General features: G+C 40.1%; 1 protein-coding gene across 5 annotated transcripts in view; it reads right to left on the reverse strand.

The window, feature by feature from the left end:
- NPAS3 (neuronal PAS domain protein 3) overlaps positions 1-25,348 on the reverse strand; it is an 841,567-nt gene that overhangs the window by 55,712 nt on the left and 760,507 nt on the right. For all 5 annotated transcript variants that reach the window (XM_041759624.1, XM_041759625.1, XM_041759623.1 and 2 more), the window contains one exon: positions 10,901-11,019. In XM_041759624.1, the coding sequence (XP_041615558.1) occupies positions 10,901-11,019 (119 nt within the window). The remainder of the gene's footprint in view (positions 1-10,900; positions 11,020-25,348) is intronic.

Raw genomic sequence — 25,348 nt, forward strand, 5'->3', positions numbered from 1 at the left:
CTCACTTGTGGCAGGGGCTTGGTTAAATGTTTCCCATTTTTCCGATATTTCAGGTTCTCAAACCAGCACTGGCTGTAGAGCAGTATGGTAGCTGTTGCTAACTCTTGGGTGGCCTTTGCTAGAACTTGCTGGTAGGTTTAACCTTTCTCTTTTTAGGAGTGAGTGAAGCTGCTCCAGATTAGGTGGACTTTCTATTCCATTCTACCCTGAGAGTCCCAAAGGGGCTTTTACCCTAATGTAGAGAGTAGAGCTAAAAGGGGATACAATCTCTACAAGCACATGACAAAAGAACACTGGAAGCAAGTCTGATTGTTTCCTTTGTTTCTAGCAAGGAAACAGAAGCCCAGAATAATCAGTCTGTTCATCCAATGTTGCATAGCAAGCGAATAGCAATGTGCTGGCAGGAGAATGAAATTTTCTCACTCCCCTCACCAGGTGTGCCCCTATTAAGCCACTCTGTTTTCATGACTTCTACAAGGAGTCATGAGTTTGAAGGACATTTGACAAGGGGCTGTTGAGGACTGTTAAATATATTCAGAACTACCAAGTAATAATCAAGTGACTCTTGATTGTGCTTCCAGAGTTCTAGCCTCTAGAATTGGGTACAAGTGGGGTACAAGTTAAATACATGTTGATTTTTAAAAAACTGAATATGATAGCATGAAAAAGATATTATAGAAGATGTCAACCATTAGTACAGGCATTTTAAAAGGAAAAGGGAAAAATCTTCAACTTCTCTTCCTGGCAATAGGGCCTGGAAACTCAAAAAGTTATATAATTCCAGTGGCTGCATATTCTCATCTCTAAATCCCCTTTAAAGGAACTTCAGACTGACCTAAGGAAGGAATATATTCTAGCCTTCATACAAATGATGACCAATATTTCTAAGTTCATTCATTTTTAAACAAATGTTTATTGAATTTCTATTATGTCCTGGAAGCTCTTGTGGGAGCTTAAGCTTACAGTGTGATGGGGAGACAAATTATATACAGATAAATTTATGACATAGTGTCAGGTTGTGTTCAGTGCTATGAAGAACAATAAGGCAGAAGGATAAAGAAGATGATGGGGTACAGAAGGTGTGCTTGAGCTATTTTAGATGGGGTGGTGAGGGAAGCGGCATGAGGGCAGAAATCCGAATGAAATGGAGGTGTGTCCCATGGGAATACCTGAAGACAACCTATACAGAGGGAGAATAAAAAGAAGGTACAAAAGCCCTGGCAAAAGGGAGGTATAAATACTGCTGTCAGTTCAGCAACAACTTATATGGATTGGTTCTGTAAACCATTACCAGCAATGAGCTGAAAGTGACGTTTCCAATCCATTGCCCGCTGGTAGGTCAGAATAAACATACACACCAACACATCCATACCCACAGCAGCAGAGGGTTGAGAAATGATAGTACAGATGATTCTTTTAAGTAAGAGTCTTATAAGTAAGTCTTGTAACTCAAGGCACTTTGCAATGGGCCATTCTTTTGCAATGGGTCATTCTTTTAGTCTGATGGTGGAGGCTATTCATAGAGTGACAGGAGAGATGTGACTAGTTCCTTGTCCCCTAAGAATTTATGACACTAGAAGAAAGAAACTGAATCCAGGCTCTCTTCCCTTATTTGGAATGAGCCAACACAATTTCATCCAGAATGTGGTACAGTACCTCTTGAGATGCAGGTTGGGTTCAAGCCACAGTGGTGGTTTGCCTTCCCCAAAGGATTTAATTTATGTCTATATAGATACATTAACCAAACCTAGAGCCTCCTGGACCGTGGGAGCCTAGAAGCTCCATTTATCCCAGAGATCAACAATATGAAATTGGCCCTGCCCCTACTTCACTTCTTGCATTCAAGGGCTATGTTAGTCTTGCCATGAGGCTAAATTAATTCACTTCTTGCATTCAAGGGCTATGTTAGTCTTGCCATGAGGCTAAATTAATTCCAAAGAAAACCATGTGTTATGTGCTTCTTTTGTTAAAGGAACAGATGACGTATTTCAGTCATATTTTGTCTCTTAAAATCAAATCAATATTCAGGACACTTAAGCAGGGAGAAATTTCCCAGAAATAAATGCATTTTCTATATTCCGAAGAAATCGTTTATTATTCCTGAGCTCGTATAACTTCCAGGAGATAATCTGAAATATTATTGATGAATTACTATTTTCCATAGTTATAGGTGCACACGCAGAGTTGTAGAAGTTACGATTTTGGACTATCTAGATCAACTCACAGTTCAAGTGCCATAAACATTAAACCTCACATATGGACATGTATTGCATTCTTACTCTGGGTCAGGCACTGTAGTGGTACTTTATCTATATCTTCTTTATTTTACAGTACCTCCTGAAGAAGGTTCTACCAGGACTTTGTGAGAAAGGAAACAGATGCTTAAACGAGTTAAACAATTTACTTAAAAATCAAAGAGTCAGAAATGACAGGACTGAGTCCAAATCCCCGACTGTCTGACATCATAGCCTCTGTGCTTAATCACCATTCAGTAGAGCAGTTTTCAAGTAATGAAGGTCAAACAGAGTAAGGAATCTGGAAGCCCTTGAAATCTGTACAGAGTGAAGCACCTGCTACTTCAGACCACTGGATCAAGAGGTGACTTTGGGGAAACAGCAACAGAGGGCCTTGGCTGCTGCTGTTGAGGCATTTTTCATATCAAGTGCTAGGTCTCAGAAATGATGAACTATGTTTGAGTTGACTTTTTAGTTCTTCAGATTGTATTTTTTTCCTTTTAAGACTTTTTTTTTTTTTAATTGGGCTAAAGTCTCATATAGTGAGATTACATTTAAGGAAATTATCAGATTGGGAATATATTTATAGGGACATTGATGATAATTCTGAAGGGGATTAGTGCAAGACACTATATACAGAAAGAGTTGTTAATTTTTACATCAAAGATTTCGTTTTGAAAGTGATCATCACTTTCATCATTCTTAGCTACCAAAGGCTCAGACAGCCAACCTGAAAAGATCTAGTGTTAGTTGAAGATGGGATGCTCTAACTTCTCCTGCCTTCTTTCTAAAATCTGTATGATGAAAAATGAAATACCTGTAAGTTAGCAAAATACTTGGGCTGCAGTTACTGACATACTTAGAATTTACAGATGCTTCACAGAATGGCTAGTGATTATGCCTCTAGTTGGTAAAATAGCTAGCTGATTAGTCCCGGCAGAAATGACATATCCCAAGCTAGACCTACTGTCATGCCTTGGTAATGGGAAATAAATTCTTTAAGATCAGAAACAGTGTCAGTTGTATTTAAAATGACACTGGAAACCACATTGTAATGGACAATTGTGCAGAGGTGAGCAGGGAGAAAAAAGAGATAATAGGATTTTAAAAATTTGATTTTATTGGTTCTCTCCTCTATTTGCATTTTTCATCAGGATAACCTCTGCCTGTAAGTTCTACCCTGGAAATTTTTTCTCCTTCAATTTATTCTGGGTGTCTGGGTTGATTGAAAGGCAATAAATGCGTAGTCTTAGAAAGCCTGAATGGTTGACAGAATTTTTGGTCTTTCTGAAAATTCATCTATTGATTTGACAAGACAGTTACATTTTGTGCAGTTTGGAATACTGTAGTCATCATTTCAAGACAACACAAAGCCGAAGCAAAGGCTTTAGGAGAAGTACTGATATGTCTGGACATCTGGAACATCTCTGAATCTCAGACTGGGGGAAACATCCAGATGGTACCTAGTCTGTCCACAATTGACTAGGAGGAGTAGAGACTCCTAACTGAAGTTTAGTGTATGCTCTTAGAAATCTCCAGAGAAGGACCACTACCACATTGCCCTTCATATTAGTTCTAGTCATACCTCTAAGCTACACTTCTCCTGGTACAATTAAAATTCACTGCATACAGTTACCCTCTTGGGCAAAGAAAGAACCAACCTCCTTAGAGTAACACTTCATTTATTTTTATCAGTCTTTGAGAAATCATGGAGTTGTATTGGAAGGTATGATATCAGCAATATTGTTCTAATTTTCAGAAAGAGCCTCAAAATATTTATATCTAGAAAAATGTTCTTTAAAGATGACTTAATAGAAAGAAAATGGTAAATCACCAAATGCCAGTACAAAGTCATGATGAATGGGTAATATTAAAATGACTCAATTTTTTTGTTTTCTGAAAGGAATCCTCAGCTGATCCTCAACAATATCCTGGCAGGCAAGATAAAGGAATGTGAGCCATCAAAGTATAGTCACTGGGTTCATAGGCATTCCACTGGTCACACTGATGTTAACTAGCAGGGTGTGTTACAGGGCCCAGTACTATCAACATTTTCATTGCTATCACAGAAAAAAAGAGAAATGCAATTTAAATTAGCTAACATGTATCGAGTGGCAACTACATGCAGTGTACTGTGCTGAGGGAAGGAAGTATAGTGAGAAATCACCCGGTATCCAGTGTAGTATATTGGAAAGAAGAAGGCATTTGAAATCAGGAGATATGGATATTTCTCTGTTTTGTTATTTACCATCTATATGACCTTAGATAAGTCAATTCATATTTCTGTGCCTCTGTTTAACCTAACTTCAAGTTGGGAAAGGTATAATTACTTAAAAGAATTATTGTGAGTTTCACATGAAACTATATGATAGTACTTCATGAAAAGGAGAGAAGATGCTTAGGTGAACATGTGTTATTTATCTTGATCTGTAGGAAACGTCTTCAGGTTATATATTATTATAACTTCATTTTACAGGTGGGAAAACTGAGGCAAGAGAGCTTACATAAGTCTTAATGCTATTCTAGCACAGAGGAGAAGAGAATAGGTGCATCAAGGGAGATGAAAAAAGAAGTGATATGTGAGAAGTGCCATGTTGGTTGTGTAAGAATTTTCTAGGTGCAAGTGTGGTGGAAAGGCATTTTAGAAAAAGAAAATAGCATGGTCAAAAGCATAGCAGTGTGAAATGAAGATATATTTCAGGAAAGCTGATTTGGACAGATTTTGCTAGAGAATCAGTAATAGTAGCTCCAGGGAAAAATGACGGAGATGGTGGTAGAAAAGGTAAGCTAGGACCAGATTCTTGAATATATTGATACTGTGAACTAGTGATGACTTAGAAGCAGATACAAAGTAAAGATCACCGAGGCTTTGGGGAGATATTCCAGGGAGCAGGGTACAGAATGGAATGGAGAAGCAAAATTTTCTGGGAGGTTTCTCACAATAGATCCAGAAAAAGACTGTAAGTTAGAGGACCAGAAATAGAGCTAGGTGGATTCAACCAGTTTGGTGGCACATTGAAGGGGCACATGATCAAGAGCGAGAGGTTATATCTTCGTTATTGTGGACCTCATCAGCACAGCAAACCAAGAACTAAACTTCCATATGGCTGAAACTGTAATGATTCCCTCCTAGTTTGCCATCATCTTGAGAGTTGTCAATATACACATTCAATTAAGAATACATTGCATGTGAAAAGCCTTCAACTTTGAAATCTTTTTTTTTTTTCAACTTTGAAATCTACCTAGCTGTGATTTTGACACTGAAATCCTAGTGATGCAACTTGCACAACTAAGTGAACAAGAAGAAAAGAAGGGCCATTTACCACTGAAAATAGCTCTTAACTACAGATGTCATTCTTTAATATTGGGTATAATTTTTATTAAAAAATGTTTTCTGAGAAATACTTTTCCAGAAGAGCATCTGCATAAAGGGGATCAAAATGTAGGTCTTGGTCTTTAACTTTTGCCGCCTAGGAGTTGATGTTTTCTGCAACAGGACTTTAATACGTAGTAACACAAAATGAATAAATGGGAAGGAGAAATGAGGAGGAAGGAAAAAGCTATTGTAAGTTTGGTGAAATACATTCTGGAAGGTGTACTCATTTGGATTTTTAATAAGTATACCAAAGATGTCCTCCTATTAAATACGCGTTTGTAACCTGAGATCACTGGATTTACCTCAGGGATTCAGGAACTTCCTGATGTAAAATAAATTTACCTTGGGAGAGGCTCCACAGATTTAATCAAATCATTAATGGGATTTATGACACCCCAAATAAAACAAATTACTAGTAAAATTAGGGGAGTTCCTTTTCCCACAGAACGGATGCAACCATGAATTTGAAAAAAACAAAAACAAAAACCAACAGGTTCCAATTAAAAAGGCATCTCTGTGCTTAGAGAAAGCAGAGAAGAATTTGTTTTAGCTAATTGGCACCCTCTCATTTTTTTGCCTTTGTTACTTCATGTCTAGATACAGGTATTCTTAGAGCTGAGGTAAATCTGCAGTCCTAATAAGCTAGTGAACCTACAAATTATTTTCTCTATTACTTATGCTTTCTGACTCTTTATCTCTTTATGTCATAAGGAGCCTGAATTGGTTACAGAAATCATTTATTTTTATTTTTTTAAAGATTTTATTTATTTATTTAGGAGAGACAGATCGAGAAGCAGAGACACAGGCAGAGGGAGAAGCAGGCTCCATGCAGGGAGCCCGATGTAGGACTCGATCCCGGGTTTCCAGGATCATACCCCAGGCCGAAGGCGGCGCTAAACCGCTGGGCCACCCGGCTGCCCCAGAAATCATTTAGTAGGACACTTAGCTACAGGCAAATCCATACCCAAATCGTCCCAGATGGGAGTTGGGTTTTTTTTTTGGGGGTGGGAGGGAAGAATCTGAAGTGCCCCCTTATTCCCTTAGTAACTTGTTTCTGTATGACCTAGCCGGACCCCTTGGCATGGGAAGGTTTTCACCTCTGCGGTGAGTTGAGAGACATTCTCAGTATCCTATAAGCATAACAGAGAGTTTCTCTCTTTTGTGTCTGTTTCTCAGCCCAGGATGCTCCGCTATGCCATCCCAGTTAGGACATCACAATGTGTGTGGATAGAAACGCCAGAAACGACAGTGGTGCTGGTGGGCATTGAAGAGCAGATTAGAAAACTGACAGTCCCAGGCTAATGGAAACTATCCTCCAAAGACAGGAGCGAAGGAGGCGACCCAATTAGTCTTCACTTCTCTAATTTCCCTGATTACATATCTCCTTTTACCCCCTGTGCTATACCTAGTAAGTTCCCCCAGACATAGACCTAATCAAGGAGGCAGAATATTGATGCAATGCAATTTAAAGGAGAGCTGTGTTAGGCTAAGATATGTGGCCAACAATGGGACCTAAACAACAAGAAGCCCCTGAGGCATAAAAAGTGGCTGGTCCAGATAACGTGCTACCGTGGATTTCAAAGCAAATGAGGACAGAGACAACTGAATGTCAGCTCACGGCTGGGAAACTTCATTGGCAAGAGGGCAACTTTCCCGAGGCCCAGGGCGTGGAGGCAACAGCAACCTATATCACACACCCTCTACTTGAATTTGCAGATTCAGAGTGGCACTTCTTTGGCTAGAATTCTTGGTGGTGGGCACCTGGGCAGGTGTTCAAGTCCCTGGAAAGGAAGGTAAATCTCTGCGGATCTCCGTAAAGGAGTGCTCTTTGATGTGCTGGGCCATAAGAGAAGGTCCTAATCAGGCAGGGGGTCTTTCTTTTAAAAATTGAGAGGAACCTTCCATTTGTTGATGTCCAGCTCCTGCCGAGCTCTTCTTTGGCCTTTATCTGTTAAGCACTGAAGCAGAGGGTAGGAGGGCAGACTCTGGAGCCTAACTGCCTGGTCAATCCTGACTCCTCGGTAGCTGCTTGAGGGCTATGTGAACATGGGCAAAGTACTGAGCCCACTAAAGCTCAGTTTCACCACCCTGCAAAATGGGCATAACAATAGTATGTAAAGTTGAAGAAATGCCTGGCACAGAGGAAGTTTTTAAATACTGTACGGTTTAGAGAAGTATGAAGTGTTTGGCAGAGTACCTGTCAGAGAGTCAATGTTCGGCAGGCGTTACTTTTGCAGCCATTATTACTGTCAGCAATAATAACACTCTTCAAGAAAGAGTGGCAGATAAGGTGACAGACAAGTCAGAAAAGCGTATGTGCCCAGGTCACAGAAAAAATGGAGAAGTACAGTGGCCTGCATTGGTCACGGCTTCACATCTTGGAGCTTTACGGGAAAAGAAAGAAGCAAACAATGGTAATAAATTAGGAGGAATATTGGGAGTGTGGTGAAATTACCATTGCTGTTTCTTTTTATTTGTGCTTATTGTGTGGTGGTGGGGTGATTACCAGTTTTATTTGAATGTTTTATAAGCTGTTAGATTTATTTACTGAGAATGAACAGATAAGTAGGGATGTTCTTCAGCTGTGTCATGTCATGGGCTCCCATCAGCTCTTCCCCTAACTTGCAGACAAGGTTAATTAACGAGGCAAGGGCATCGTGGAGGAGGAGGGGTAGAGCTGGAGCTGTTGGATGATTCATCTTATCAGGGAAAGAGTGGAAGAATCATCTCTCATGTTAGCAGTACTGGGGAGAGAGGTAAGGTACTGGATGGCGACCTTCGTGATGTCTTCGGAAGATGTATGGGCAGGGTTGGTCAGAGGAATATGATCACCTTAACGTGGCAGAATTTGATGGAAACTAGAATAGCTGCTCTTTTCCAATCCTGGATGTTCATGATTGTACTATTTCATCTTGTTTCTCGAGGATGCTTTCTTGCAGCAAGGTGTCTTCAATCCCAAGCCCAAGGAACTCTGCAAACACTGTTCTGCTGTTTCCGTGGTGGTGTGCTCTCATTCACCCCTCATAGGTGACATGTCACCTTCTCAGGGACACCCTCCGTGACTGCTATCCAAAGTGGCCCCACCAGCCACTCAGCATAACAGTGTAGCCTAGTGGTTCGGTGCCCAGGCTGTGGAGCCAGGCTCCCAGAGTTCAAGCCCAGCTCTGTCCCTTCAAATTGTGAAGTTGGGTATGCTAATTAACCCCTGGCCTTAGGTCCTTCACCTGTAAAGTGGAAACGATGACAATTTTTTTTTTCTTCTGGGACTGTGGTGAGGGCTGATGCATGCACGGGGCACCATGCCCAGATACTGTAACATGTCTACTACGGTAGCTACGGTTGTTTTGGGCTTCATTGCTGCCCGAAATCCCCTTCTTTATTTATTGTTATTGACTGTCTCTTGCTGTTAGAATCTAAGTACCATGAAAGCAGGGACTTTTTATTGTTTAATGCTGGGGTACTGGATCTAGAAGAGGCTCTCGAGTAGGAACTCAAGGAAAATTCATCGAATGAATAATCTATTAATATTTAAGAAATGAGCTTGTCCAATTTCAGGCCATGCAGCAAAAGCAGCTGTACTGAGCTGACCAAATGACAAAAACAGAAAGAATGCAAGCTATGTGGTTTCTTGCCTACGTGGAAACACAAATGATTTCTCCACTTGGACAGTGTACTTTTTTGTAGATTCAAAATTTCACAGGGCTTTATGATCTCTAGTCGGTCAGGGGAAAGCAGTAAATTTTTTATTGTTGTTCAAAAAATTAAACTACCCAATGATATTGAAGTATACTAAATGCTGCTTTGTCAAACTATGGTTCACCTCTCCCATCCTTACTCCCTCTTGGGACATGCCCCCTACAAACCAGTAAAAGCCACTAAAAGTGAGGAACAAATGCTGACACAACAGAGGTGAAAAGGAAGGCCTGCAGCTTCTAAAGACTGGAATGCAAACACCGCAGCTTCCTACCATAAAAGTGACACTAACTGCTCTTCCTACAGCTTGCTTAGAGAGTCCAAACTTGCTAAAGCTACACACTTCATAATGAATAAATGTCTTGTGTTCAGTAAGGCAGGAAAAAAATCAGCATAGTCCTAGGGATAGAGTTGGGATTTTTTCCCTCCATGTATCCCTTTGTAACAGGCCTCGCTATGGGGTCATACTCCTGCGGGTGGAGCTGCCTGAAGCGTCTCCTTCTTCGAACCCTGTTAAAGGTTAGGATGTTCCACGTGCACCTTTCAGACAGTAGGACAGCTCAGCTAAAGGTCGTTTGTGGAAGGGCCTGCTTCCCTCTGAAGAATTCATGTCAAACAAAGTACCCGCCTCTGACTTTTATGCGGCCGCTGGTTTCTGATGACTTATATATGGGTTTTAAGCCCACTGATCATGACTATTAAGCATCCCTGGCAATGCTACGGTAACCCTAAAGAATTGAGCTCTTGGAAGCTCTCGACTCTAAAAGTGGTAAAGGTCATGCCAGCCACGTCTCTTGTATATTCGGGTGCTGTTTGTCCTCCTGCATATGGTAAATATTGTGTGAGAGAGTGGTTAGTGTGCTGTAAAATTGATAAGATTTCAGGTTGCCAAAGGCATTTCATAAATTTCATAGGTCTTAATTTATGTTGCTATGGTAACCGAAATGCTGAAATTTCCCGAGATTAGGAGGCTTTTCTATCCTTACCCTTAAAATGATAATAATGTAGATTATGACTCCAGACTTGGTCTTGGCTGTTGTGGGGAACGTGTGCTCTGTATGTTGAGTATTCTATGTATGCTAAGGTATGACTGAATGTGCAATAAGTGCAATTTCAATTAAGATTCCTGACATCCAACCTGATTTTCTTATTTACATATATGAGTCTTGGTGGCCAAGAGGTCAGTAAAATGGACAGTCTTTCTTTAAAGAGAAAGGGGGAATTTGAAGGGAGAAGTGGAATTCTTACAAGTATCCATTCTAGAACACTCATCTTAAGGATTGATATGAATTTGGTTCAGCTTCCCCATCAAAGTGAATTTCTAGCAAGTACTGAAGACCTTGGTGCATTATTAACAAGTGTTTTAAGAAAAGACACTATATTGAGGGATTTAGTGCTTCAGCAATGTCTGAAGTGAGAATGAGAGGTATAATGAAGCCCCTACCTTGAGACAGGAAAATAACTAAGAACCCCGTGGGCTGCTCAAGGTCACAGGCGTTAATTATATGGACCCAAAGCAGCCAGCTGGGAAGCTCGATGCAAATGACCTAGGATTGGCCTGAGACAGAAATATGTCCCTTCCCAGAGCCCAGCTTACCTTATATCCTGATGATTTGATGTGCACGCCGCGTTTGGTCAGAGTAGATTTCATTCGGATGAAAAAGGAACGCTCAAGGGTGTTGTCAGTGGTTAGCAGACTGGGGCTGGTTGACTCCACTGAAGAATACAAAAATATACACACACATGATTTAGATGTCTACACAGCCCCTCACAGCTACTGCTCAGGTGCAATCCTTGAGTTCACTAAAAATAAATGACTGATGGGTGCTAAGAGCGTAGTAATCAATGTACCTCATTTAGAAAATGTTTCCTTTGCAGAAAATAAAAAAGAAAAATTAATGAATCCAAAGTAACTCCATTCCAGTTTCTAGCAGGAGATTTCTAGGCCTTTTAACTTCCAGCAGCTTCCCAAGTAGGATCTACAGTAAGTAAGTAACAATAGCACATCTGGCAGTGTGGCCCGTGCACATGGAGAGCATGAAAAAGGACACCATAGATTTATGGCATCAACCAAGACTGAGGCAGAGAGTCTTCAGATGAAGAGTACAGATAGCTTGCTCTTTGTTTTCCCTGCAAATCACTTCTGGTAACATTTGCCCACTGGGCAGTTGTCTAAGTACCGTGAAACCGTATCCTGGCCAGGGGCCTTGCCCTCCTGAGTTGGTCTCCTTTGTTGTGGGGGAATAGGAAAGCATAACGTCTTCTCAACTGACTCCCGATAGAGGGTTTAGAATGGAATGTATAGACGGAAACGAATAAAAACTACTAACAATATCAACTGTCCATTCTTGTCACTAAAGGCAGCTTGTCCTCCCTACTGCCATCTGAACGGGGTATTAACAAATAATAGTCTCCTCTCTTAAGCAAGACAGTTACTCTTTCCCTTTATGCACTTTTAGGTTAAGGGGAACAATTCTTTTCTTCTGAAACTTAAAATAGTAGTTTGCAGTCTTGATCTACAAATACCTTTAGGCAAACAGGCCACAAGGCAACAAAAAAAAATCTATCTTCTAATGGATTTTATAAATATAAGTGTTTTCCTGCAAAGAAATTAATTTTGGCATTTTAGAGCCTAATCAATACTGTCTAATTTTACTTTCCTAAAACAATACTTTAAAGTTTAAAATTTTTTTTCTGGGTTCAAAATTAAAAAAAAAATGTCCAACAGCAAATAGGATTTTTTTTGAGAAGCCTTACCCTGCAACTAATTTCCTCTGGGGTGGGGGGCAAAGAAATATGTGTCACAAAGGGACTTGTAAGAATTAAGAAAATGTGAAAACAGGTATTAAAACAAAGAAAAATAGCAAAAACAAGCCTTCCAGCATTAAGAAACATATTTCATATGTTTCTAAGGGAAAGAAATATCTATTTTTTACATGAAACTTGATGCTCAGATGAAGGACGAATACAAGCTCCTATTATAACAGAAACTTTGCTGTTCGTTGTCTGTGGCTTTTCTTGAATCATTCCTGCCTAAATAGGGCTCTATTTTCCTATGTTTGTGGCACTTTTCTTCTGGGGTGAGGGAACCATTGACAAGTGTCCCTTTCTTATGTGTCTCTCTTAAGATTTTCTTTCTTTTCTTTTTTTTTGTTTTAGAGAGCATGGATCTGATGTCATTTTAAATGTACAGCTTTTTATCACTCGAGGGAAAAGCAGAGCCATGTTATATTTAGTACTTTCATTTCTTCTGATTAAATATGAATTACTATGAAATTTTTCTCATCATCTAACACGCCATAATACGCCAACAGCTTTTTAATACACTATATAAGCACAAACTTCTGCTCTAAGAGTTTAATTTGCCCCTCTAATCCAATCACATCAACCTTATTTCTCTTATCAGAGATTCCCATTTTGAATTAAATGAGCTCATTAGTTTTAATCAAAAGCAGAGAGATCAAAACTTAAACGTAAATGCTTTAGATCAGAACTGTCAGTCAGCCGTGCAGTTCTATTTTACTAAAACACAAGATCAGAGACCCTTAGAACCAATTTTTTCTCGTAAGGGATGCCGAGAGCTTGAAGATGCTATATCCTTTTTTTTTTTTCTCCCCTTCCCAAGGACAGATTATACATTTAAGGTTAGACTTAATTTATAGCAGTTTTTCATCCTGGTGGAAATGGAAAAGTATGCCAATCTACTGTTGTCCCTTTCACATTTATTGGCACAGGTCCTCAGAGACTTGAACTAACGTGAAGCCATCAGAATCCACACCGCAAACTCAGCCTTCAAAATTCAGCTCCGTTCAGCAAGATCATGTTTGCAATTGCTGAGGGAAAAATGCAACTTCCCGCAGAAGTGAGGGAGATTTTAGGGCTAGGGTGCTGGGTACCCTGACCCCACGAGGAGGGAACCACCTCGCTATGGAAGGGTGAATAATTCAGGCATCATTAGGAATCACTGTTTTCACTATGTAGAATTGCACAGGAAAACACTTAGCATGCACGTTAGAGATGGCAGCGTGGGTGCTTCCCGCTGGGCGACAAGCCTTGTATGAGCCGTGGGGGCGAACACTGCGTCCTGCCCTGGCTGAGGCGCCCCCCCTGCAGCACCCCCGTGTCTTACAACAGTAATTGCCTAAACATACAGGGGCAGCGTTAATTAAACCCAGGACAACTGGTGTGAGAGGAACGCTAAGGTCAGGTTTTGCTCCATTGGAGCTGAGATTTAAGATCTAAACTGGTCTTCAAGCTTTATTTCAGACCATGGGGGAATGGGGAGTTGAGGAGAAAGAGAGGGGGCAACTGAGAAAAGAGTTTCACTTCTGATAAAGATTTCTCTTTTAATTCCATATGACTTTCTAGTTCTGAGGACAGGGCAGGAGTAACGGGCCACGCTGGCCCTTTCAAAGGGACACGTAACGAGCTCATTCATGGCGTGCATGCACGCACACGTGCCATGGCCCTGCTTGCTTCAAGGCTAGCAGATACACCCCAGGTCTCCCCGCTCTGACAATGGCGTCTCTCATGTAAAAGATGTATTATCTGCAGGTGACAGGCAAGAGTAGCAGGTTTAGAAGAGAAGGCTTCTGTGTGTCTCAGGTGAGAAGCACGATTTTGATGAAGGTTCTACCGGGAGAGAATGTGGCCTTGGTGATGTGCAACATGACTGTGGCATTGAAGAGAGAGTGTGTGTGCGTACCCAAGCATGCAGATATGCGTGTGTGTATTGGGGGTGTGTGTGAACAGGACAGAGTGGTGAGAGGACTGTCTTTAAGACTGGTGCTCTCTAAAGACAGGGGGACCAGTCTATGGCAAAGAAGCACTGTGGAGTGCTTTCTAGATGTCAGATGTTTTCCTGTCAGCTTTTTGAGGCAGGCTATGATTGCTGCATGCGCTGATAAGAAATTTGGGATTCAGAGAAGCTATCTCTGCTGCCTGAGACACAGGAGAAATTTATGGGTAAAACTGGATTAAGTGGTCAAAGCCCAGATATGGCCAGTTTTGACTCATGAGTTATAAACAAGGAGCTGAAAAACAAAACACAGACAAGAGCCATACCACTAAAATCTAGATAAAGAAATATACTCTCTTTGGCTGAATCTCAAGGGCTTCAACTTTTTAATAAATCTAAATTATCTCAGCTCTTGAAATGTCAGTTTTTGCATATTTTGTAAAATTTACAGAACAATTTATAGCAAAGTTGTAATAATTTTTATGTTGGCAAATGCCACCATAATGTGAAATCATATCTGCGTTATTTCACATTTGTTTATGAATCCCTAACTAGCATTGTAGTTGCTGCTTCCTTATTACTATGTAGGAGCAGGGGTGATGTGAAAGCTGGAGTGGGAGGAGGTAGCTGAGAACCATCTAGTTCTACTGGCTAATCCTAGGGCCAGGTCCACCTGAACACCCTCAGGATTCTCTCCAGGGTCCCTGTAAGTAGATGAGGGCCCAGAATAAAGAGGGTCTTTCTTTTTCATACACTACGAATGTTTTCAGTGCAACCTGGTGTCAGAACCCTGCAACTGCCACCAAATCCTGAGGTATGAGAGAAGGAAAAGAAAAATTAAATTTTGAGAAAACTCTGTTGCAATTGTGAACGAAGTATTTTTCCTTTTGAAGGAGAAGTGGATTGGGGTATGTTGCTAACATATGAAGTTAAATGTACTCTTTTCCTATTTCATTGCCTAAATGAATCTTTCCTTTTTTTCAGAGGTTCTGTGCACACAGGACAAACCAAAGTGCAAATAACCAAAATGACTTTCAGAAGACAAGGGAAGAGATGTTTGTTCATTTTGCAATTACCGTGATAAAGCCAAATTGTTTCATTGTCCTATTCTGTTAGCTTTGTTAGATACTGATGTATTTTAGGACTTTAGAATGAATATGTGTCAAGTATGTGACAAGTTGTTTCTTATAAAAGTTTTCCTGCTCTTCCTCAGCCACTTGGAAGTTATCTTGAGTTGTATGGCTTTCCCTGGTCAAGGAAATGTGAGCCAAAGTCATGTGTTGCTTCCAGGTAGAATTTTTTTTAAAAAGATTTTATTTATTTATTCATGAGAGACATAGAGAGAGAGGCAGAAACAGAGGCAGAGACATAGGCAGAGAGAGGAGCAAGCTCCATACAGAGAGCCCGATGTGGGACTCGATCCCAGGACTCTAGGATCACGCCCCGGGGCCAAAGGCAGGTGCTAAGCCGCTGAGGCACCCAGGGATCCCCTCCAGGTAGAATTTTAAGAAAGAGTTAGTCTCTTAGTAGAGAGAGGTACTCTCTCTTTCCTTCGGCCATGGTGACTATCAACATTTCAGATGGTTCCTGCTCCATCAGCCTGGGTCTTGGAATGAAGATAGTGTGGGACAGGCCCCACAACTGAGCCTCACAGAAATAAAATTTTCTTATAATTTCAGATTTTTTTTTTTTACTGCAGCATAACTTAGTCCATACTGATACAAATACTAGGTCTTTATTATATAAAAAGAGTCCGTATTGCCAAGTCTTCCAGTCAGTGGCATGGCACACAGACATCACATCTGTGTCTGACTCCAAAGGTCATGATGTAGCCAAATACTGTTCTTTTTTTTTTAATTTTTTTTTATTTATTTATGATAGTCACAGAGAGAGAGAGAGAGGCAGAGACACAGGCGGAGGGAGAAGCAGGCTCCATGCACCGGGAGCCCGACGTGGGATTCGATCCCGGGTCTCCAGGATCGTGCCCCGGGCCAAAGGCAGGCGCCAAACCGCTGCGCCACCCAGGGATCCCCAAATACTGTTCTTATAGTTATTTATCTATATTCTCATTTTATCTCTTATACTTGGTATTTGGGGGCAACAAGGCTGATAGGTCTAATTTGCATCTTCTTCAGCACCTACCATGGTTCCTTGTTCCCAGAGCAAAAATTATACATATATGCATGTAAATACATATATGTCTTTACATCATACATCTCATATATTCGAGAACTAATATTAACTGTTGCCTTTAATGTAAGAAAATATTCCCAACCTAGTTTCCCAATAGTAGGACAAACATGGTAAATAAATCTTTTCTCACAGACATTATCCCAGCAGGTTTTATGTTTACCCAGGATGATAAGTGTGGTCATTTTAAAATGCCACACATCACTCAATACTCCTCTTTCCAAAAGGCAGAGTCTGCTTTATCTCCCCTTGAGTGTGGGCCAGACTTGGTGACTTACTTCTAATAAACGGCACATGGTGGGATTGGCGGTGTATAACTCAGTCATGACAGACAGAATGGCTTCTGTTTGGCTCTTTCCTGGATCATTCATTCACCCTGATGGGAGCTGTCTGCCACATTTCGAGGACACCTAAGCAACCTGGTGGACAGGCCAGCGTTGCAAGGCCTCCTAGTGAGGCTTCCTAGTGAGTTGCAGCCACATGAGCAAGCTTAGAAGTGGACCCTCCTGCCCCAGTCGAGGCTTCAGATGACTGCTCTGACTGATATTTTCATCACCACCTCAGGAAAGATCCTGAGCTAGAACTGCTCAGATTTACTGCTACTGGATTCCTGACTTGTAGAAAATATGTGAGATAGTTTTAAGCAAAACATTTGGGGTGATTTGTCATGCATTGATAGATAACTAATATCCACATAGACGTTCTCTTCGGAAAAAATCATAGCCTTGTTTCTTATGTGACAACAACATGGGTAAAACTCCTGTGATAGTGAGAAGGAAAGCATAGCCCACAGTGCCAGTACCTGGCGAATTCACGTATGCAAGCAACACTGCTTGCAATGCTGATTTTTGTAAGCAGGGTTTGTGTTTTCTTTCTTTTAAAATTTTTTTAAAGATTTTTATTTATTTATTCATGAGAGAGAGAGAGAGAGAGAGAGAGAGAGAGAGAGAGGCAGAGACACAGGCAGAGGAAGAAGCAGGCTGCATGCCGGGAACCCAATGCAGTACTTGATCCCAGGACCCCAGGATTGTGCCCTGGGCCAAAGGCAGGTGCTAAACTGCTGAGCCACCCAGGGATCCCCCAGGGTTTGTGTTTTCAAAGGTAAATGCTCAAATGATTTTTAAAAAAGTACAATTTGCAAAAGGTGCTATCAACAGTGGCATCTACAAGACTGGGAGATCTTGAAAGGTCAGCCTGATGTCTTACTTGTCTATTGTATCTATTCCTGTTCTTCTCCAGCTTCTCTTACCTCCTCTACCCCCCTCCGCTCCCCTCTGCCCTGCCTCTGCCCCACCCCCTGTCCCCCCATGACCAGCAAGTGCTCAGGATTGTGTTTCATATAAGTAGTCACTCACTTTGCCTGTGGAATAAAATAATAGTCAGGTGCTTTCTTTTAAGAATAATTATTCCCTTTACGCTTGCCATGCCATTCTGTTAGAACATCTTGTCCCAAGATATGGTGTGTTGTAGTTGGTGGTTCGTTTTTGAGGAGAGGGAATCATATGCCTTGTCCTTGTTTTCATCTCTAAGGAAGCATGTTCTGCAAAGCGTTATTTTGAACCATGGACCGGTGGTTTGGTAGTTAAAAAAGGATTGGCCTGATATTCCTCAGAATTAGAATACTTTGTTCTCTTTTTGAGAGTTGGTCTTCACCTCACTGGCCTGTCCTCTACCATGTGCCAGGCAACGTTGAAGGAGATAACAGTCTTTAGTGGACTAGACTCAGATCCTTGCCCACTGCCGCAAGGCAGTACCCAACATTTTCTGTGAACACGAGTTCACAGAACCACCCTTTGGATATCGTGCAAAGGCAGTTCCAGCCAGTATGCTCTGGCTCAGCAATCAGCCTCTATCAACTTCACTGCTTGCTCTGGAATACGACAAAAAAAAAAAAAAAAAAATACCCCTGAATTTATTTAAGTCTCATTAGGGCTGATTCCTGCTCCCACTCGGTTGTGAGTCTTCAGCTTTGTTTAGAAACTTGCAAATCATTAACTGAAACTCTAGAGCATAGCTGTGAAAATAATTGTGGTTCAATAATGATGTAATAAACTTTTTTCAAAGTCATATTAAGAATAATCCGCCAAAAAAAGGGAGAAAAATAATACTCTGCCAAACCATGCCACCTGTCAGCACACACTCCCTGGCAATATCTGCCTGCCTGGGATGAGAATCCTAACGCATAAGGTTGCCTTTCAGGTTTCCTGCGCCTGGCAGGGGTTGCTACTCGGTGAGGCTGTCCCCTGAGGGAGAAGGGAGTGTTCAGCTGCTGCCTGCTGCTCCCCAGTCGGTGTGTGGATGACACCACTCTGGGGAAACAGACACGGTGACCGAGTCAAGCTGCTACTGGTGGGTGTTTCTATATGCAACTCCTAAACAACAGGAACGTTCAAAGGGTAAAACCAGGTAGCCTTTGAGAGTCCATGACATCCAACGTGCCCATTCTGCAGCAGGCTGTGTGCTCCAAAGAACATGCCATATGAATACTGCAAGCAAGTGTTTTAAATCTTACTGGAGACACCCTATAAATGTTGCCACTTGAGGGATCTATTCTGGGAGAGAAATATAGCATGTCCTCCCGGGATGCCGTTGGATTCCATTACCAATATTGCGTACGGGATCGAGTGTGGCAATGCTTTTATCATGACTATAAAGTGGTTATGAGCCAATTCCTCATATAAAACATACTCAATAACATTGAGGCTTCCCCCCTTTTCTGTTTCCTCCTTTTATTTTCTTCCTTTCTTTTCTCTCTTTTCCTTTCCTTCCTTCCTTTCTTTCTTTTTTTTCTTTCTTTCTTTCTTTCTTTCTTTCTTTCTTTCTTTCTTTCTTTCTTTCTTTCTTTCTTTCTTTCTTTCTTTCTTTCTTTCTTTCTTTCTTTCTTTCTTTCTTTCTTTCCTTCATCTTTTACTTCTTTCTTTCTTTCTTTCTTTCTTTTTTTTTTTTTTAACAACAAACATGATGTCAGACAAAGGGCATCAGAACTTGGTCTTTGTAGTACAAAACAAAATAACAATACATAAACACCTTTGTGGAGGCAGCTCAAAACCCCATGTTTTCTATTAAAAAGTCATGTTCAATCTTCACTGTTGATAGAACCGAATAGCTAACACAGAGAACATTGTATATCAGAAAGGTCAATAGTTATTATGAGCTACAAATATATTTTTTTTCCATCCTTCAGGCTGTTTAGCACATATCACAGCATGAGCAGCTGTCTTCTTTAATGCTTTTAAAATTAGAATCCCAAAGAGGAAGAAAAAATTATGGTTGAAATGATTGCTCTTTGCTTTTGTAAGTTTACTTTAATATACTATTTTATATACAGGAGTCTTCCATGCAGCCTGTCCATGGGGTGGGAACCGGTTGCCAGTATCAAGCTGAACTGCCATGTTTATTTTCTTAGCATTCTGGCCAAATCTCCATTTTAGGAGCAGATGTCATCGACATACTATATTTTTAAAAGGAGTTGTATAGAGGAGTCTGGTTACAGAGGCACTTGCAAATACACACATATGCATTCTTCCTTTTCACTGCTGTAAGGCTCTGTGACCAACTCCAACAATACCATGTGATGAGAAACAGTTACGCAGCACCGGCTGAAAAATCAGGCCCTGATTCAAACCACTGATACACAAACTCTCTCTCTCTCCAAGTGCAGGCCTATGGACCAGGAGCATGCCTTTTACGTCTTTAAAAGACGATCTTTTAAAGGTGGATCATCAGTCTGCCCATCCCTAGAACTTTTTGCCCTCACTCAGCACATGATCCTGAAAGATAATATGAGGTTCTAAAATAGCCCATGGAAGCACATGTCAGATGTTTTATTATAGCTCACTCAGTCTTTGTTCAGTGTTTTAAATACTGAGTAGCTACAATGAGCTGGAACCATTTATAAATGTAAGTGCTTACATTTTGGAGAAGGGAAAATAGATGGTAACTTCTGGCAGTGACGAATGCTATAAAGAAGAGCACTGAGGAAGAAGGGGCTGGAAGCAAGCTGGACCATGTGGTTGGTTGGGTGGTCACAGGGGCCACACCGATGGGGGGGCTTCGGACATGCCATGAAGTCATGTGGATAGCTGGGCAAAGGTGCCACACATACCTCACAGTGTAACTTTAGGACTTTGGATTGGTAAAAGGCTTATGGAAAACGATGATTTGGATAGATACATACTAGTGACAAATTCTAGACATGTTACCTTTTGCCCTCTTTTCTGTTCAAGATTAAAATAAATTCTATCCTAAAGATAAATAATTTAACATGTAGGAAACTAAGGGAGGAGTTAATTGACAGAATTGTCCAGAGCATTCAATGGCTCCCAGATATGCCCACTAGTAATGTCGATTCTTTGGGCCACTCCAGAGGGAGCAGCTTCCAGACAGAAGGGGGAGAAAGACTGAGTATATAAATGACCTTCTTTTCTGTGGTGGATTTTGGTAATGAAAATAAAGAGACCTGGACATGTTTACTGATCAAGAAGACTGACCTTAAAGTTGTATACATTGGAAATGCTAATGGAAGAGTTTAAGTTCTAAGGAATATTTAATCAGTGATTGAGAAAGATAAGTGAACCTCTGAAATAGGGGCGGGGGGAGAAAAAAAAGGCAGATATAAGACAAAAGGGAGAGTCAGAGAGAGAGAGAGAGAGAGAGAGAGAGAGAGAGAGAAAGTGTTATGGGAATGGCCTTGAACAACTTAATTTCAACAGAGGAAGTGAGAGGAGGAGAGGATTTTGAAAGTGAAAGAAGGTACCTAGCAGCCCATGTGGGCAAAGCAACTAGGACTAGTAGAAAATAAGTAATATAACTACACAGTGGCTGGAAGTTGCTTAATTTTAGTAGTGCTACTTTTCTAGGGTACCCTAATAACAATGGCTTTGTAGTCTTTCCAGGCAATGCTCAGGATTCTGAACTTCTCCCAGGGACGGGAGTTGGTACCCTGGGAATGAAATGAAGTCCAAAAGGTGATGGATTACCAAGGGTTAAAAACAAGAATGTGCCAGTGACAGAGTGAGGGGCTGAGGAAAAGAAAAGGTTGATGGGGCAGCGGGGTGGTGACCTGGGGGAGGTAGTCAGGAAGGAGTCTTTTTTCAGAAAGGATTTGTCAAAATGTTGTTTATGGCTTTTAAATAAGTGTATGTTATCTCTTTCTACTCTGTGTTCATAGGAAATTTGGAAAATGTGAAAGCGTAAACCAGAAAAAAAATCTATAACCTTATCACTCAGTTATAGTCACTATGAAAACTGATGTTTTGTTACAGCCTTATTTACTATATATTTATATATTTATTTCAAAATTGGGATCATATCTGTGTCACTAGCATTTTTGAAAGTCAGTCATAGCTCCCTATGTGATAATAACATTACAAACATACTAATTTTACTGGCTATATAATGTTCCATTGCTTGGTGATGAATTTCTTTGAAATTACTCTTCCTCCAACCTTTTTATTATTTCTTAGGGTGGATTTCTAGAAGCACTTTTACTAGGTCAAAGGACATGAGCTTTCTTTTATTTTTTTAAAGCTAATCTGTACAAATCGATTTTCAGAGAAGTACGCTGTATCAGTTTACATATTATAAACGGTGTTTGATGGTGTTCATTTGATTACCATCTTAAAATATTTGTTCTCACTTGATAAAAAATATTAAATTAGCAGAAGATTCAGAGAAGATACTTTACTGGGGTTTCCCTGGAAAGCAATATGTAAAAACATCTCACGTGTTTAATTTGCATTTCTATTTCTAACGAAGTTGAATAATGCTTTAATCCATATTTATTGGCTGTGTGAATCTTTTTCAGTGAATTCTACATTTATGTCCTATTTCACTTGAGTTTTTAGTATTTTTTGTACCAATTTGAATGAAATATTTACATTTATTAAGGATATTATTTTTTTAAAGATTTATTTATTTATTTTAGAGGGGAGGGAGAGCCAGAGAGGGAAAGAGTCTTGAGCAGGCTCCATGCTGAACACAGAGCCTGACATGGGGCTCAATCTCCCGGCCCTGAGATCACAACCTGAGCTGAATCCAAGAGTTGGATACTTAACCAACTCTTGCCCCAGTTGCCCCAAGAATATTATTTTTGACATAATTCTTATAAATATTTTCCCATTTGTTTGCTTTTCCTATTTGTACTGTTCACTGATACATCTTTAAATTTTATATTGAGAAGTCTCTGTTTTACCCTTTGTGACTTCTTTTATTGCATCTATATCCTAGAAAGTTTTTCTCCTTTTTTTACACAGATGTTTGGCATGTTAAAAAGGAAGTGTAGTTAAAAGTCAGGAGATGATTATGCCAATGGTTGGCTAAAGGCAAGTCAAAGAATGAGCTTTTCGAGCTCGAGAAGTCAAGGAAGTATGTGTAGTTACTCATCCTGGAAACTATCATTCGGGCCTCTGTGCCTCCTTGAGGAGACTGTTGCACAGAAGACTCCAGAGCACAAGCTGACGCCACTGAAGACAGAAAGTGAGTGATGTGGATATTGATAGATGATGGCACTGAAACAGATAAAGAGTGCCCTTTTCTCTTCAGGTGGAAATTTTGAAGTGATGATATTGGGGGAAATGGTGCAGAAGCAGCAGTGGAAATGAAATATAATGGCCACTCCTCTTTGGCATTAGAGAGTTGAAGCACAGGAATCAAGGCATCTATTAAGGGAGAGTTTCAAGAGTGGTGGCCTCCAAGAGAGAAAGGTTTTCATAAGGGTGAAGAGACCAAAGTGGGGCTTCTGGAAAAGGTGGTGGCTATAGCACAGTTTCCTCCTAATTAGGGCTCCCAAATAAAATACAGGAAATCTTATTAAATTTGAATTTCAAATAAATAATCCCTGTTGTTTTTAGTAGGACCCAGATATTGTATACAAATTTCAAATTTAACTGAGAATCCTATATTTTTATTAGCGAAATCTGGCCACTCTGTCCCTAGAAGAATGAGGAAGGGTTTTGCATGAGAGCCGTCATATGATTAACAGGAATAAAGGTGGGAGGAGTTCAGAAGATTGAGCTGAGATATATTTGTCTGACAAAGAAAAAGTTCTGAATGATTGAAAGTTTCCCCTGGAGAATGTCAGAGAACCAGCAATAGTTGAAAATTCATGTGAGTATTGGTATAACTATGTGGCTTTTTCAAATTTGCCTTCTCAGAGATGGGGTCCAGCACAATGGCCATTTTTAAAGATTGAAGTATAACTGACATACAATATCTCATTAGTTTTAAGTGTACATCATAGTGATTCAGCGTTTTTATACATTATGCAATGATCCCCAATGTAAGTCTAGTTATCATCTGTCACCATACAAAGTTATTCCAATATTATTGACTATATTCCCTGTGCTGTACTTTTCATCCTCGTGACTTATTTTATAACTGGAAGACTGTACCTATTAACCCCTTCACCTGTTGTGCCTTCCCGCCAATCCTCTCTGCTCTGATAACCAACAGTTTGTTTCCTGCACCTATGAGTCTGTTTCGGTTTTGTTTTGATTTTTTGGTTTTTTTTTTTTAGATTTTATATGTAAGCCAAATTATATGGTAGTTGTCTTTCTCTGAGTTATTTCATTTAGTAACACACCTCTAGGTCTATGCTGTTGCATACTGTTGCAAATGGTGAGATTCTATTCTTTTATATGGCTGAATAATATTCCTGTGTGTGTGTGTGTGTGTGTGTGTGTGTGTGTGAGTGAGACACCTTCTTTATCCGTTCATGTATCGGTGGATAGTTAGATTGCTTCCATACCTTGGCTATCATAAATAATGCTTTGTGAACATAGGGGTGCACATATCTCTTCAAATTGGTATTTTCATTTTCTTTAGATAAATATCCAGTGTAGAATTGCTGGATCATATGGTATTTCTAATTTTAATTTTTTGAGGAATTTTCACACTGTTTTCCATAATGGCTGCACCAATTTATATTGCCACCAACAGTTCCAAGGGTTCCCTTTCTTCCACATTTTCACCAACAGTTGTTATTTTTTGACTTTTTGATTTTACTCAATCTGACAGGTGTAGGGTGATCTCTCATTGTGGTTTTGATTTGCATTTCCCTCATGATGATGTTGAACATCTTCTCATGTGCCCGCTGGCTGTCTGTATGTCTTCTCTGGAAAAATGTCTATTCAAGAGCCCCGCCTATTTTTTAATTGAGTTGTTTGTTTTTATAATAAGTTGTGTGAATTCTTTATATATTTTGGATATTAATCCCTTATTGGAAATAGCCAGTTTTTATTTTCGTGTATAGTGTGTGTGTGTGTGTGTGTGTGTGTGTGTGTGTTCTGGGGATAGAGGAGAGCCTGGGTTGGCAGGTCTCCACAAATGTCTCCTGAGTCAGTATCTTCTTCTCATTTATTATTTTCTATCATACAGGAGAAATTTGAGCAGCTAGAATTTGTTGGTTTCATTATGGCTTCAGTCCAGCATGTCTTGAAGTGGTTATTTTTCAAAATGTTTTCAGTTAGAAGTACTGTATTAAACCCATCATCAATAAAGGATTGAGGCTTATTTATACTTGTAGTAATTTAGGGGAGCCAGAAAGGGAGATAGCCCAATAATTATCTATAGCTTTCTCTGCTAATGAGTATATATTTTGACACCTTAGAATTAATACATTTTCCTTTTGCTTATGATCCCAAAATGTTTCAATGACCACTGCTCCATCTTAGTACCTAAACAAAGTTTTCTAATCCTTTGGTAGAAGTAACCCTGCTTTTACTGTAAGGAAGACCTGGCTTCATCATAATAGTTTTGGTCAGCTAATAGATGTGTAGGCATCATAATATATGTGCCAGCATCATTTCCATATCTGAACTCAACATTAGGTCATTTGTATATTTTCTTCAAGGCTACGCATATTCTTTCCAAGTGGTGGGGCTAAAAAAAGCAGACATTTTTTAATGACTCCATTTACATAGTATGCAATTAGCCTTGCTGTAGAATTACCCTCTCCAATTTAAGAAGATAAAGGCTATTGCTAATGGTGATGGTGAAAATGGGGTAGATGCATCCTTTTCTCAAACAAAGCAAATTTGTATTAATTGCTGTCCCTTTCCCTGCTTCACACGTAAATGTCTAATGATGTACTTGATATTTTTAACATCAACACTTCAG

The sequence above is a fragment of the Vulpes lagopus genome, chromosome 6 (assembly GCF_018345385.1).
Source record: "Vulpes lagopus strain Blue_001 chromosome 6, ASM1834538v1, whole genome shotgun sequence".
Lineage (NCBI taxonomy): Eukaryota > Metazoa > Chordata > Mammalia > Carnivora > Canidae > Vulpes > Vulpes lagopus.